The sequence below is a fragment of the Doryrhamphus excisus genome, linkage group LG17, assembly GCF_037039965.1.
Source record: "Doryrhamphus excisus strain RoL-2023G ecotype Guam linkage group LG17, RoL_Dexc_Guam_v1.1, whole genome shotgun sequence".
In the NCBI taxonomy this organism is placed as follows: Eukaryota; Metazoa; Chordata; class Actinopteri; order Syngnathiformes; family Syngnathidae; genus Doryrhamphus; species Doryrhamphus excisus.
Window position 1 is genome coordinate 5469206 of NC_136373.1, and position 12883 is coordinate 5482088.

Consider the following 12883-nt stretch of genomic DNA (forward strand, 5'->3'; position numbering starts at 1 on the left):
CTGGGATAGGCTCCAGCACCTCCCCCTGTGACCCTCGTGAGGATAAGCTGTAGAAAATGAATGAATGAATGTTTCCGAGTTATTAAAGGATTCTAGATCTTCCAGAATCTGCACCTATTCCAGCTGTATTTCCTTGGATTTCTAAAACAGTTTGTTTCAATTACAACTGGGATAGGCTCCAGCACCCCCGCGACCCTCGTGAGGAAAAGCAGTAGAAATTGAATGAATTAATAATATTATCATAAAGGCTGCACGGTGGACAAGTGGTTAGCACGCATGGTCTTACAGTTCAATTCCACCCTCGGCCATCTCTTTGTTCTTTGTTTTCCCCATGCATACGTGGGTTTTCTCCGTCCAAAAACATGCTAGGTTAATTGGCGACTCCAAATTGTCCATAGGTATGAATGTGAGTGTGAATGGTTGTTTGTCTATATGTGCCCTGTGATTGGCTGGCCACCAGTCCAGGGTGTACCCCGCCTCTCTGCCCGAAGACAGTTGGGATAGGTTCCAGCACCATCGTGACCCTCGTGACGATAAGCAGTAGAAAATGAATTAATGAATGTTATCATAAAGTAAAAAAAGAAACCAGGCTTCACTACACATCTTAAAAGAAAGCCCGAGTTTTCTTCAAGTTAATCCTACAAGTCAACTTCCTCTTTCTCCTTCTGTCACAGATGCAGCCAACAAAGTCCTCCTGGCCATGTTCACCTTGGAGATGCTAGTGAAGATGTACAGTTTGGGGCTGCAGGCCTACTTTGTCTCCTTGTTCAATCGCTTTGATTGCTTTGTGGTGTGCGGCGGCATCGTCGAGACGATCCTTGTGGAGCTGGCCATCATGTCTCCGCTCGGCATCTCCGTCTTCCGCTGTGTCCGCCTACTGAGGATCTTTAAGGTCACGCGGTGAGCATCACACAGTCTTTCTCGCCGCGACGTCACATTTTTATTTAATAATAAACGTAATTATTTATCTTCAGCCATTGGGCATCACTGAGTAACCTGGTGGCCTCCTTGCTCAACTCAATGAAGTCCATCGCGTCGCTGTTGCTGCTTCTCTTCCTCTTCATCATCATCTTCTCCCTGCTGGGAATGCAGCTGTTTGGGGGCAAGTTCAACTTTGACGAGACCGTTACCAAACGCAGCACCTTCGACAACTTCCCCCAAGCCCTCCTAACCGTGTTCCAGGTACTTCTTACTGTATTTCTTAACGTGTTACGTTTTTTTTTTAACGCTAACTAACAATGTTGACCAGATCTTAACGGGAGAAGACTGGAACACGGTGATGTACGACGGCATCATGGCATACGGCGGTCCCGCCTCCTCCGGAATGGTGGTGTGCATTTACTTCATCATTCTCTTCATCTGCGGGAATTGTATCTTTTTTTTTTTTAATAATAGTGATACTTTTTTTTTAGTTGAATTTGATTGTGACCAGTTAGCAGAATATTTCTCCTCAAGTCACATGACCAGACATCCTGCTCAACGTGTTCTTGGCCATTGCTGTGGACAACCTGGCTGACGCTGAGAGCCTCAACACCGCGCAGAAGGAGGAAGAGGAGGCCAAAAAGAGGAGGAACAGTGCTAAGTAGAAACAATCCCTAAAAATTCACATTTTGTTTGATGTTTTTGGGGCAGTAAACTGTTTCTAACTGCTACCCTTTCTGCCTAAGCAGGGAGGTGGGCATCGACCAGAGAGTAGAAATCATACAAAACACAGATGGAGAAACAAAGGTACAAAGGCAGTTTTATGACATGATTTTGAGATTTTTTTTAAACTTATTTTATAAATTTTTTTCCAATGCGAGTAGGTGCCAGTGGAGCTTTTACTGGAAGAGGACAAAGAACTTTACTCCATTAACTCACCAGGTACAGTACGTGTTCAATCCTTTCATTTGTTCCTATTTATTAAACACGTAAAAATGAATGCAAATTGAAAAGTGTGCACATCTTAGTGCAAAAATTCATTCATTTTCACAATACACTACCAACGTATAATGCAGAATATTAACCAACTACTATGTGAGCTCTAACCGTGTGCTTTATAATAAGCCTACATACTAAAAGCTACATGTAGTCCTAATAAAAACATGGGCGGGCCGTGGGTGGAATAAATTGAAACAAACCGTTTTGGAAATCCAAGGAAACACAGCTGGAATAGGTGCAGATTCTGGAAGATCTAGAATGCTTTCTGTGTGGGTTATTGTGTGTAGCTGCTCTATAGGAGTCCGCAACTCAATACAAAGGGCCATAAATGAGCATAATAGGTCCCCTTTAATAACTGAGAAACATTCATTAATTCAAGCAAGAGGCGGGGTACACCCTGGACTGGTCGCCAGCCAGCCAATCACAGGGCACATATAGACAAACAACCATTCACACTAGCATGTTTTTGGAATGTGGGAGGAAAACGGAGTACCTGGAGAAAACCCACACATGCACGGGGAGAACATGCAAACTCCACACAAAGATGGCCAAGGTTGGGATTGAACTCGGGTCTCCTAGCTGTGAGGCCTGCGTGCTAACCACTCGACCTACTTTATGATTATCTTTAAGATTATCATTCAAAGATCATTGTGTCATGTCGCATTTGAGCCACTAGATGGTACTCAAGTGTAGTGTACCTTGTAAGTGAGACTTACCATATTAGCTACCAATCAAAACAGACAATACACTACCAACGTATAATGCAGAATATCAACCAACTACTATGTGAGCTAACCATGTGCTTTATAATAAGCCAACATACTAAAAGCTACAGAATGTAGTCCTAATAAAAACATTCATTCATTTTTTACCGCTTATCCTCACGATGGTTGCGGGGGTGCTGGAGCCTATCCCAGCTGTCTTTGGGCGAGAGGCGGGGTACACCCTGGACTGGTGTCCAGCCAATCACAGGGCACGTATAGACAAACAACCATTCACACTCACATTCATACCTATGGACAATTTGGAGTCGCCGAATAACCTAGCATGTTTTTGGAATGTGGGAGGAAACCGGAGTACTCAAAGGAAACCCACGCATACACGGGGAGAACATGCAAACTGGAATTGAACTCAGGTCTCCTAGCTGTGAGGCCTGCACGCTAACCACTCGTCCGCCGTGCAGCCCAATAGGAAGATAATTATTGTTATTGACCAAATAAACCGAATGGAATTGGAATATTTGGGTCCATATACTATATGTGGATAATGTCTCGTCTGTTGTGGAGTTGCATCATCACCTCTTTTTGTCTCTAATGCAAAAAAACCCCACATATAAATACCGTACGTCTGGGATCGACTTGTTAAAAAAAACTTATAAATACGTGATTGGTCGAGAATCAGTTGATACTGGCTGAGCTGTTTCCTCTTTAATGTGATTACAACATTGGTTGTACAATATACTCAGGGTTCCTACTTTCATTATTAAAATTGTGTAGTTGTCACTGACAATGTTGTTATGTTTCCAGTGTGTTGCGCCAATGATGACCTTCCAGAGGTCCCTTCTGGGCCCCGCCCTCAGAGGCTGTCCGAGCTGACCCTCAAGGAAAAAACTCCCCCCATCCCAGACGGAAGCGCCTTTTTCATCTTCAGCAACACCAACCCGTACGTACAATAAATGTTTTTATAATTTTATAGATTATCATTATTATAGGTTGTATGTATAGCAATTGAACTCACTTCATTTGGGGCAAGAACTCGCTCCCAACCTAAGAACCATACCCTCGGATTTGGAGGTTTTTGTTGACCCGCAAAGAAAATGGTTGGAATATGATTTTTTTTTTTTTACATGACCGTGATAATCTCACCGTAGGGTTCGAGTTTTCTGCCATAAGCTGATCAACCATCAGATCTTCACCAACCTCATCCTGGTCTTCATCATGCTCAGCTCCGTGTCTTTGGCCGCTGAGGATCCCATACGCAGCTTCTCTGCACGCAATATTGTACGTAAAAAAAACACTACCCATTGATAAGCTATGGGGCGGGCTTAAGCTGTTGTTACATGATGTAATATGAACATATAATAACATATTTAATGTTTTGGTGCATAGTAATATTATGCTATTGACATATTATGCTTATAACAATAACTATTATATTTCTTATAACGCAATAGTTTTGTATCATAAATATGTACACTTTTTAACCTTTTTTTTTTTACTTTTATTATGCTATTGACATATTATGCTTATAACAATAACTATTATATTTCTTATAACGCAATAGTTTTATATCATAAATATGTACACTTTTTAACCTTTTTTTTTTACTTCTAATTTGTCAGTTTTTGTGATACTTTTGATCATAGTGGTAATAATAATAATTGGTATTGGCAACGCGATTGTATAATAATGATTTTAATTATACATTTTTATATAGTTCATTTGTTCAATATACATTATATGGATTTATGTTATATTTATTTAATTTCTACTTAAATTTGCCAGTCCGTATAAAACAGAATTATTGAGTATTGATGATGTACAGTATATAAGTATAGAAAATAAAATACATATATATATGTATTGTGTTTATATATATGTATATATATATATATATATATATATATAACATATTTAATGTTTTGGTGCATAGTAATATTATGCTATTGACATATTATGCTTATGACAATAACTATTATATTTCTTATAACGCAATAGTTTTATATCATAAATATGTATACTTTTTAACCTTTTTTTTACTTTTAATTTGTTGGTTTTTGTGATACTTTTGATCATAGTGGTAATAATAATAATTGGTATTGTCAACGTGATTGTATAATAATTTTAATTACAGATTTTTATATAGTTCATTAGTTCAATATACCTTATATGGATTTATGTTATAAATATATATATATAAAAATAAATAAAAAAAAAAAATATATATATATATATATATCGTTCTTGGGCTTTCAGATGCTAATTTAGGCTGACATTTTGCTGAGTCATTCCTACGTTTTTCCTTGTTAGTTCAAGTGGAGTCATTAATATTAAAAATACATACATATATATATATATATACATATACATATCTATTACATATATGTGTATATATCATATTAAAAATACGTAGATTTTTCTGGATCAACAGCAATTTGTGCGGAAATGGCTTTGGCAATGAAAAACCAAAGCGGATGTAACTTTCATCTCCTGTACGAGACCAGTCAGTCACTGTGCTGTTGTGCCCGGAAAAAAAAAACGTCTTGATGACTGCAACCTGTGCATTGCCTCTTGCAGATACTCGGTTATTTTGACTATGCTTTCACGGCAATCTTTACTGTTGAGATCCTGTTGAAGGTAAATGGCGTCCGTGTGCGGTGTGGTGCTGTGCTGGCTAGAGCTTCAGTAACCTCCTCCGTGCTTGTGTGTCACTCTGATTGCCTCCCCAGATCCTAGGCTATGCAGACTATGTCTTCACTAGTATGTTTACATTTGAGATCCTAATTAAGGTAAACAAGAGAGCCTTGAGATGCCCTCTGCAAAGCAAACAGTCGAGAAAAGAAAGACATGAGTTCCCACCACTTACAAGCATGCTGCATCACTCTCCCGTCCCTGATTGTCTTCTAAAAAAAAACATCCTTGTTGTTAAGACTTTCAAGTATTTTTCTAGATGTTCTCTGTTAACATTATTTACTATTTTTATGCACTTTTTTGTTTAAAAACCTCACCTATTTAAATTAATAAATAAAATAAATGTAAAGATAATAACCTTTGCATCATCTGGGGGTATTCCAGGTAGGAGTACAGTACAGTCTAATCCTGAATCTTGAGTTTTCAGGTAGCTCAATCAATCCTGAGCATTCATTATTCATTTTCTATTGTTTATCCTCATGAGGGTCGCGGGGGGGGTGCTGGAAGTGTCATGCAATCTGCTATTATTATTTATTATTTTTAATTTAAATATTTTATATTTAAATATAATAATAATAACAATTCATTCATTTTCTACCGCTTTTCCTCACGCTTTTCCTTATTATTATAATATAATTATTTATTATATAGTTATAATAATTATATACAATTATATAACAATAATAATAATATATATTAAAATTAAATAATAATAATTATGATGATAATAATAATAGCTATTAGACTAATACTAAGAATTATCATAATAATATAATTATATAAATTATAAAATATAATTATTATTATTATTATTCATTCATTCATTTTCTGCCGCTTATCCTTATGAGGGTCGCGAGGGGTGCTGGAGCCTATCCCAGCTGTCTTTGGGCGAGAGGCGGGGTACACCCTGGACTGGTCGCCAGCCAGCCAATCACAGGGCACATATAGACAAACAACCATTCACACTCACATTCATACCTATGGACAATTTGGAGTCGCTAATTAACCTAGCATGTTTTTGGAATGTGGGAGGAAACCGGAGTACCCGGAGAAAACCCACAAAATGCACAGGGAGAACGTGCAAACTCCACACAGAGATGGCCGAGGGTGGGATTGAACGTGCAGCCCCCAATCCTGAGTATATTCACTTTAAAATGAAGTATGTGCATGGATCATACTAAAAAAAGGCATCACCAATGGAGCCCTGATACTAAGGATTCACCATGGTGACTGTGGATGGAAAAAGTTATGAACTAGAGATGTTCTCATCTGGATTTTATGCTGCCGATAATCCGCATCCGTAGTCTGACACAGCCCCGCACACAACTAAAGTTCCTCCTGCACAAAAAGTGCTACATAGTGTCTGCATGCTCCCAAATCATCCTCAAATTTTCGGCACAGGGGATTGGCCAGGCGGATCGGGGTTTTAAAGCAAGTATCGGCCAATTTTTCCACTGATATCGGGACGATACTGATCTGTGGCTGATTGATTGGGGCACCCATAGTATGAACATACTATTTTTAGGACGATTTGCAACTCTAATATCAAATCACAGACTCAAGCACACAAAGGGTATGTTCAAGAAAACCTGTTTAAGGTTGCTCGGTTGTTATGGTAACCTGGAATATTCTGGAATAGATAAACCTGAGTTTACCTCATCTTAAAGTTTACATATTCAGATTTTTCACTGAACCTGCTTTCTGGAATACCCCACTCATGTCTGAACTAGATTATATTATATTATAATATTATTATATTATATTATTTTTAAATTACATATATCTTATTACTGAATATTTACATGTATTATTTAATTTGATAATAGTTCTCATAATTATACATATCCTCCTGAACTATATTTTCAATGGATTCTTTTGTCTCTTTTTTTAATATATATAACTATTTTTTATTGTTATTATAGATATTATAGATTTATTTTATTTTTATTTATAGATTTTTATTTTTATTATAGATTTTATTGGATTTATTTTGTATTATTGTAATATTTAAATATTATACAAGTATGAATAATTAGATTTTGAAGTTGTAATTATAAATCTTAATTATTATAAAAATATACACACTGAAAAATATTAAAAAATAATAATAAATAATAATAAATAATAGTAAATAATAATAATAATAATAATAATAATAATAACAATAATAACAATAATAATAATAATAATAATAATAATAATAATAATAATAATAATAATAATAATAATAATAATAATATATACTAAATAATAATTTTCAGTCCAAAATTAATATGACAGGGCCTTTTTAATGCAACATTATTAACGCGCCCCCTAGGAATGAATGTGGTGGCTGTGGAATGTTGTGTCGATGTCTTTTTCAATGTTTCATGTTTGCATAAGTGTATCAAATATAGTGGAACTTCTTCGGTTAAATATAATATAATATAATAAATATATACAATCCTTTCCGCAGCCATTATAAAAATACCATTTTTAACTGTTATAAAAGTGTAAAAAGAATACATAATCTGTAACGTTAAAATTCACGTCAAATTCATAATATTGCATAGAACTACAGAAGTTCCACTGTATTGATTCCACATGTTGTCCAGCCAACATTTTTGCAAGCGTCTTGTGAGAGTGATTTCATTCTCACCACATCAGTTGGTTTTGTTATTGTCATCTGTCATACATACATAAAGCATGGATTTAAAAAAAAAAGAAAAAAAAGCCACCTTCTTTTGATTCTGTTTAAATAGCTAATGTGTTATTTTATTATGGAATATATAAAATATATATTATGTATATGTGTAATAATAGCGCTGTGTGAGTTTCGAGAGTTAAGCTTTCATCTTCTGCTCAGATGACGGCGTTTGGAGCGTTCCTTCATAAAGGAGCTTTCTGTCGGAACTACTTCAACCTCCTGGATCTGCTGGTTGTCGGAGTGTCTCTGGTCTCCTTTGGTATTCAGTAAGTATCCGTGTCATGAGTGAGTGCATGAGTGCTGCCTGCACCGGACATTGTGAAGCAGATCATAACGGCCTCCAATATGATGATCATGATATCTCCACCACCTTCAGATCTTCTGCTATCTCCGTGGTGAAGATTCTCCGTATTTTGAGAGTCCTCCGGCCGCTCAGGGCCATCAACAGAGCCAAAGGACTGAAGGTTAGGAAGGATTTGTCTTAAGATAATCAATAAATGAATGGTTGGACTAGACCCCCCCCCCCCCCCCTTGTCCCCCCGCCTGTTGACATCTAAGCGTGTCCTTCACAGCATGTGGTCCAGTGCGTGTTTGTCGCCATCAGGACTATCGGCAACATCATGATCGTCACCACGCTGCTGCAGTTCATGTTTGCTTGTATTGGAGTGCAGCTCTTCAAGGTACATGGAAGACATTTTTTATACATTTCTGTTCCATCCATACATCCATCTATCATCCATCCATCCATCTATCCATCCATCCATCCATCCATCCATCCATCCGTCTATCCATCTATTCATCCATCTATCATCCATCTATCCATCCATCCATCCGTCTATCATACATCCATCCATCCATCCATCTATCCATCCATCCATCCATCCATCCATCTATCATCCATCCATTCGTCTATCCATCTATCCATCTATCCATCTATCCATCTATCCATCTATCCATCTATCCATCTATCCATCCATCTATCAAACATCCATCCATCTATCCATCCATCCATCCATCCATCCATCTATCATCCATCCATCCATCCATCCATCTATCATACATCCATCAATCTATCATATATCCATCCATTTATCATCCATCCATCCATCTATCATATATCCATCCATCCATCCATCCATCTGTCATACATCTGTCATACATCTGTCATACATCTGTCAATCTAAGATATATCCATCCATCATACATCCATCATCCATCCATCTATCATCCATCCATCCATCTATCATACATCCATCCATCCATCCATCCATCTATCATACATCCATCATCCATCTATCATATATCCATCCATCCATCCATCCATCTATCATACATCCATCCATCTATCATATATCCATCATCCATCTATCATATATCCATCCATCCATCCATCCATCTATCATACATCCATCCATCTATCATATATCCATCCATCATACATCCATCCATCATCCATCCATCCATCCATCTATCATACATCCATCCATCCATCTATCATACATCCATCCATCTATCATACATCCATCCATCCATCCATCCATCTATCATACATCCATCCATCTATCATACATCCATCCATCCATCTATCATACATCCATCCATCTATCATATATCCATCCATCCATCTATCATACATCCATCCATCTATCATATATCCATCCATCCATCTGTCATACATCCGTCCATCTATCATATATCCATCCATCCATCCATCAAACATACATCCATCCATCTATCATATATTCATCCATCCATCCATCCATCCATCCATCCATCCATCCATCCATCCATCCATCTATCTATCATACGTCCATCCATCTATCATACATCCATCCATCCATCTATCATATATTCGTCCATGCATCCATTCATCCATCCATCCATCCATCTATCATACGTCCATCCATCTATCATACATCCATCCATCCATCTATCATACGTCCATCCATCTATCATACATCCATCCATCCATCTATCATACATCCGTCCATCTATCATATATCCATCCATCCATCCATCCATCTATCATATATCCATCCATCCATCCATCCATCTATCATATATCCATCCATCCATCATCCATCCATCCATCTATCATATATCCATCCATCCATCCATCTATCATATATCCATCCATCTATCATATATCCATCCATACATCCATCCATCTATCATATATCCATCCATCATCCATCCATCCATCCATCTATCATACATCCATCCATCTATCATATATCCATCCACCTATCATATATCCATCCATACATCCATACATCTATCATACATCCATCATCCATCCATCCATCCATCCATCCATCCATCCATCCATCCATCCATCTATCATATATCCATCCATCCATCTATCATACATCCATCCATCATCCATCCATCCATCCATCCATCCATCCATCCATCTATCATATATCCATCCATCTATCCATCTATCATACATCCATCCATCATCCATCCATCCATCCATCCATCCATCCATCTATCATATATCCATCCATCTATCCATCTATCATACATCCATCCATCTATCATATATCCATCCATCCATCATCCATCCATCCATCTATCATACATTCATCCATCTATCATATATCCATCCATCCATCCATCTATCATACATCCATCCATCTATCATATATCCATCCATACATGTATCATACATGTATCATACATGTATCTAATCTATCATCTATCAATCATACAGGGAAAGTTCTATCGCTGCACAGATGATGCCAAGTCCAGTCCGGAGGAATGCAAGTGAGTTCTGTGTTGTTCATTTCCGTGGAGGAAAAGGATCCATGGTGATAATGGTGGTCTTCCCACGGCAGGGGCACCTACATCCTCTACAACAACGGCGACACGGCCATGCCCATGGTCAAGGAGAGGATCTGGCACAACAGCGACTTCAACTTTGATAATGTCCTTGTAGCCATGATGGCTCTCTTCACCGTGTCCACCTTTGAAGGATGGCCCACGTAAGGACTACCTCATGTATTGAATGGATAGAGGGGCGTTGGAGAGTCCCCCCCCCCCCCGAAACAGTAGGATCTTCTGTATTATGTAATAAACCATAACCGCTTGTTTGTTTTCTCCCCGCTACTGCAGTCTCTTGTACAAGGCCATCGACTCCAACCGAGAAAACATGGGCCCGATCTACAACTACCGCATTGAGATCTCCATCTTTTTCATCATCTACATCATCATCATCGCTTTCTTCATGATGAACATCTTTGTGGGCTTCGTCATTGTCACCTTCCAGGAGCAAGGGGAAAAGGAGTACAAGAACTGCGAGCTGGACAAGAACCAGGTAGCTGCTTTTGCGTGCTTGTTTTGTCTTGGGACAAACACGCCATATGGACAAAAGTATTGGGACGGTTCTGGTCCAACCCAGGGTTAAGAGGTGCGTCCCAATACGCTCTCTAGGCTAATATAGGTTCAACATCTCTGTCCCTTCCAGCGCCAGTGTGTGGAGTATGCTCTCAAAGCCCGTCCCCTGCGTCGCTACATCCCCAAAAACCCTTACCAGTACAAGTTCTGGTATGTGGTCAACTCCACCGGCTTTGAGTATGTCATGTTTGTCCTCATCATCCTCAACACGCTGTGTCTGTCCATACAGGTAAGTAAGTTACCTGTTGTGGTTTTCACTGTAACCTACCAACCTGAACACCATTGAGTGCATTCAAACATGCGTTCATTCATTTTCAGCACCACGGACAGTCCCACTTGTTCTACTACACCATGGACATTCTGAACATGGTCTTCACTGGGGTTTTCACTGTGGAGATGATCCTCAAGCTTATCGCCTTCAAGCCCAGGGTGAGTCTTTGGTTCTCATAAGTAAAAAAATACAGTAAAAGGAAAGTAGAGTTGTATTGTTTGTTTTTTATTATGATTTGATATATGTAAAAAATTATTTTGGTTGAAGCAAAAACTAAAACGGTCCAAGCAAAAATATGTGACGTTTTGACTAACAAGATACATTTTCTTACAATTGTGTTAATTTTGAGGCTGCACGGTGGATGAGTGGTTACCAAGCAGGCCTCACAGCTAGGAGACCCGAGTTCAATTCCACCCCCCGTGCATGCGTGGGTTTCCTCCCACATTCCAAAAACATGCTAAGGTTAATTGGCAACTCCAAATTGTCCATAGGTATGAATGTGAGTGTGAATGGTTGTTTGTCTATATGTGCCCTGTGATTGGCTGGCTGGCCACCAGTCCAGGGTGTACCCCGCCTCTCACCCCCAAAGACAGCTGGGATAGGCTCCAGCACCCACTGTGCGACCCTCGTGAGGATAAGCGGTAGAAAATGAATGAATAAGCTTATTTTGGCTGCACAGCGACCAAGCGGTTAGTGCGCAGGCCTCACAGCCAAGAGACCTGAGTTAAATTCCACTCTTGGCCATCTCTGTGTGGAGTTTGCATGTTCTCCCCGTACATGCGTGGGTTTTCAGGCGTCTTCAGGCGAGAGAGGCAGGGTACACCCTGGACTGGTGGCCAGCCAATCACAGGGCACATATAGACAAACAACCATTCACACTCACATTCATACCTATGGACAATTTGGAGTCGCCAATTAACCTAGCATGTTTTTGGAATGTGGGAGGAAACCGGAGTACCCGGAGAAAACCCACGCATACACGGGGAGAACATGCAAACTCCAGGGTGAAATCGAACCCTGATCTCCATGCTGTGAGGTCTGCGCGCTAACCACTCGACCACCGTGCAGCCCGCTCAGATTTATTGTTTCTGTAACAGAAGCGATCTGGTCAGTCACAGTAACATTTTAAAGTTCATGCAGAGGTGATTAGACTTGAAATGCTCCTTCCATATTGTGGAATTCATTTAAACAGTACAT

The 12883-nt window shown here is 38.9% G+C and overlaps 1 protein-coding gene across 40 annotated transcripts in view; it reads left to right on the forward strand.

Moving 5' to 3' along the window:
- LOC131137306 (voltage-dependent L-type calcium channel subunit alpha-1D) overlaps positions 1 to 12883 on the forward strand; it is a 70613-nt gene that overhangs the window by 36576 nt on the left and 21154 nt on the right. For 20 of the 40 annotated variants that reach the window (XM_078797636.1, XM_078797641.1, XM_058085078.2 and 17 more), the window contains 17 exons: positions 675 to 900; positions 975 to 1182; positions 1250 to 1370; positions 1468 to 1582; positions 1668 to 1728; positions 1806 to 1863; positions 3447 to 3582; positions 3791 to 3920; positions 5217 to 5276; positions 8176 to 8282; positions 8393 to 8480; positions 8589 to 8696; positions 10733 to 10785; positions 10857 to 11003; positions 11134 to 11335; positions 11486 to 11644; positions 11734 to 11844. In XM_078797636.1, the coding sequence (XP_078653762.1) occupies positions 675 to 900; positions 975 to 1182; positions 1250 to 1370; positions 1468 to 1582; positions 1668 to 1728; positions 1806 to 1863; positions 3447 to 3582; positions 3791 to 3920; positions 5217 to 5276; positions 8176 to 8282; positions 8393 to 8480; positions 8589 to 8696; positions 10733 to 10785; positions 10857 to 11003; positions 11134 to 11335; positions 11486 to 11644; positions 11734 to 11844 (2090 nt within the window). Of the gene's footprint in view, positions 1 to 674; positions 901 to 974; positions 1183 to 1249; positions 1371 to 1467; positions 1583 to 1667; positions 1729 to 1805; positions 1864 to 3446; positions 3583 to 3790; positions 3921 to 5216; positions 5277 to 5368; positions 5429 to 8175; positions 8283 to 8392; positions 8481 to 8588; positions 8697 to 10732; positions 10786 to 10856; positions 11004 to 11133; positions 11336 to 11485; positions 11645 to 11733; positions 11845 to 12883 lie in introns of all 40 variants that reach the window. The other 20 variants (XM_078797637.1, XM_058085080.2, XM_058085081.2 and 17 more) reach the window with 3 other exon arrangements.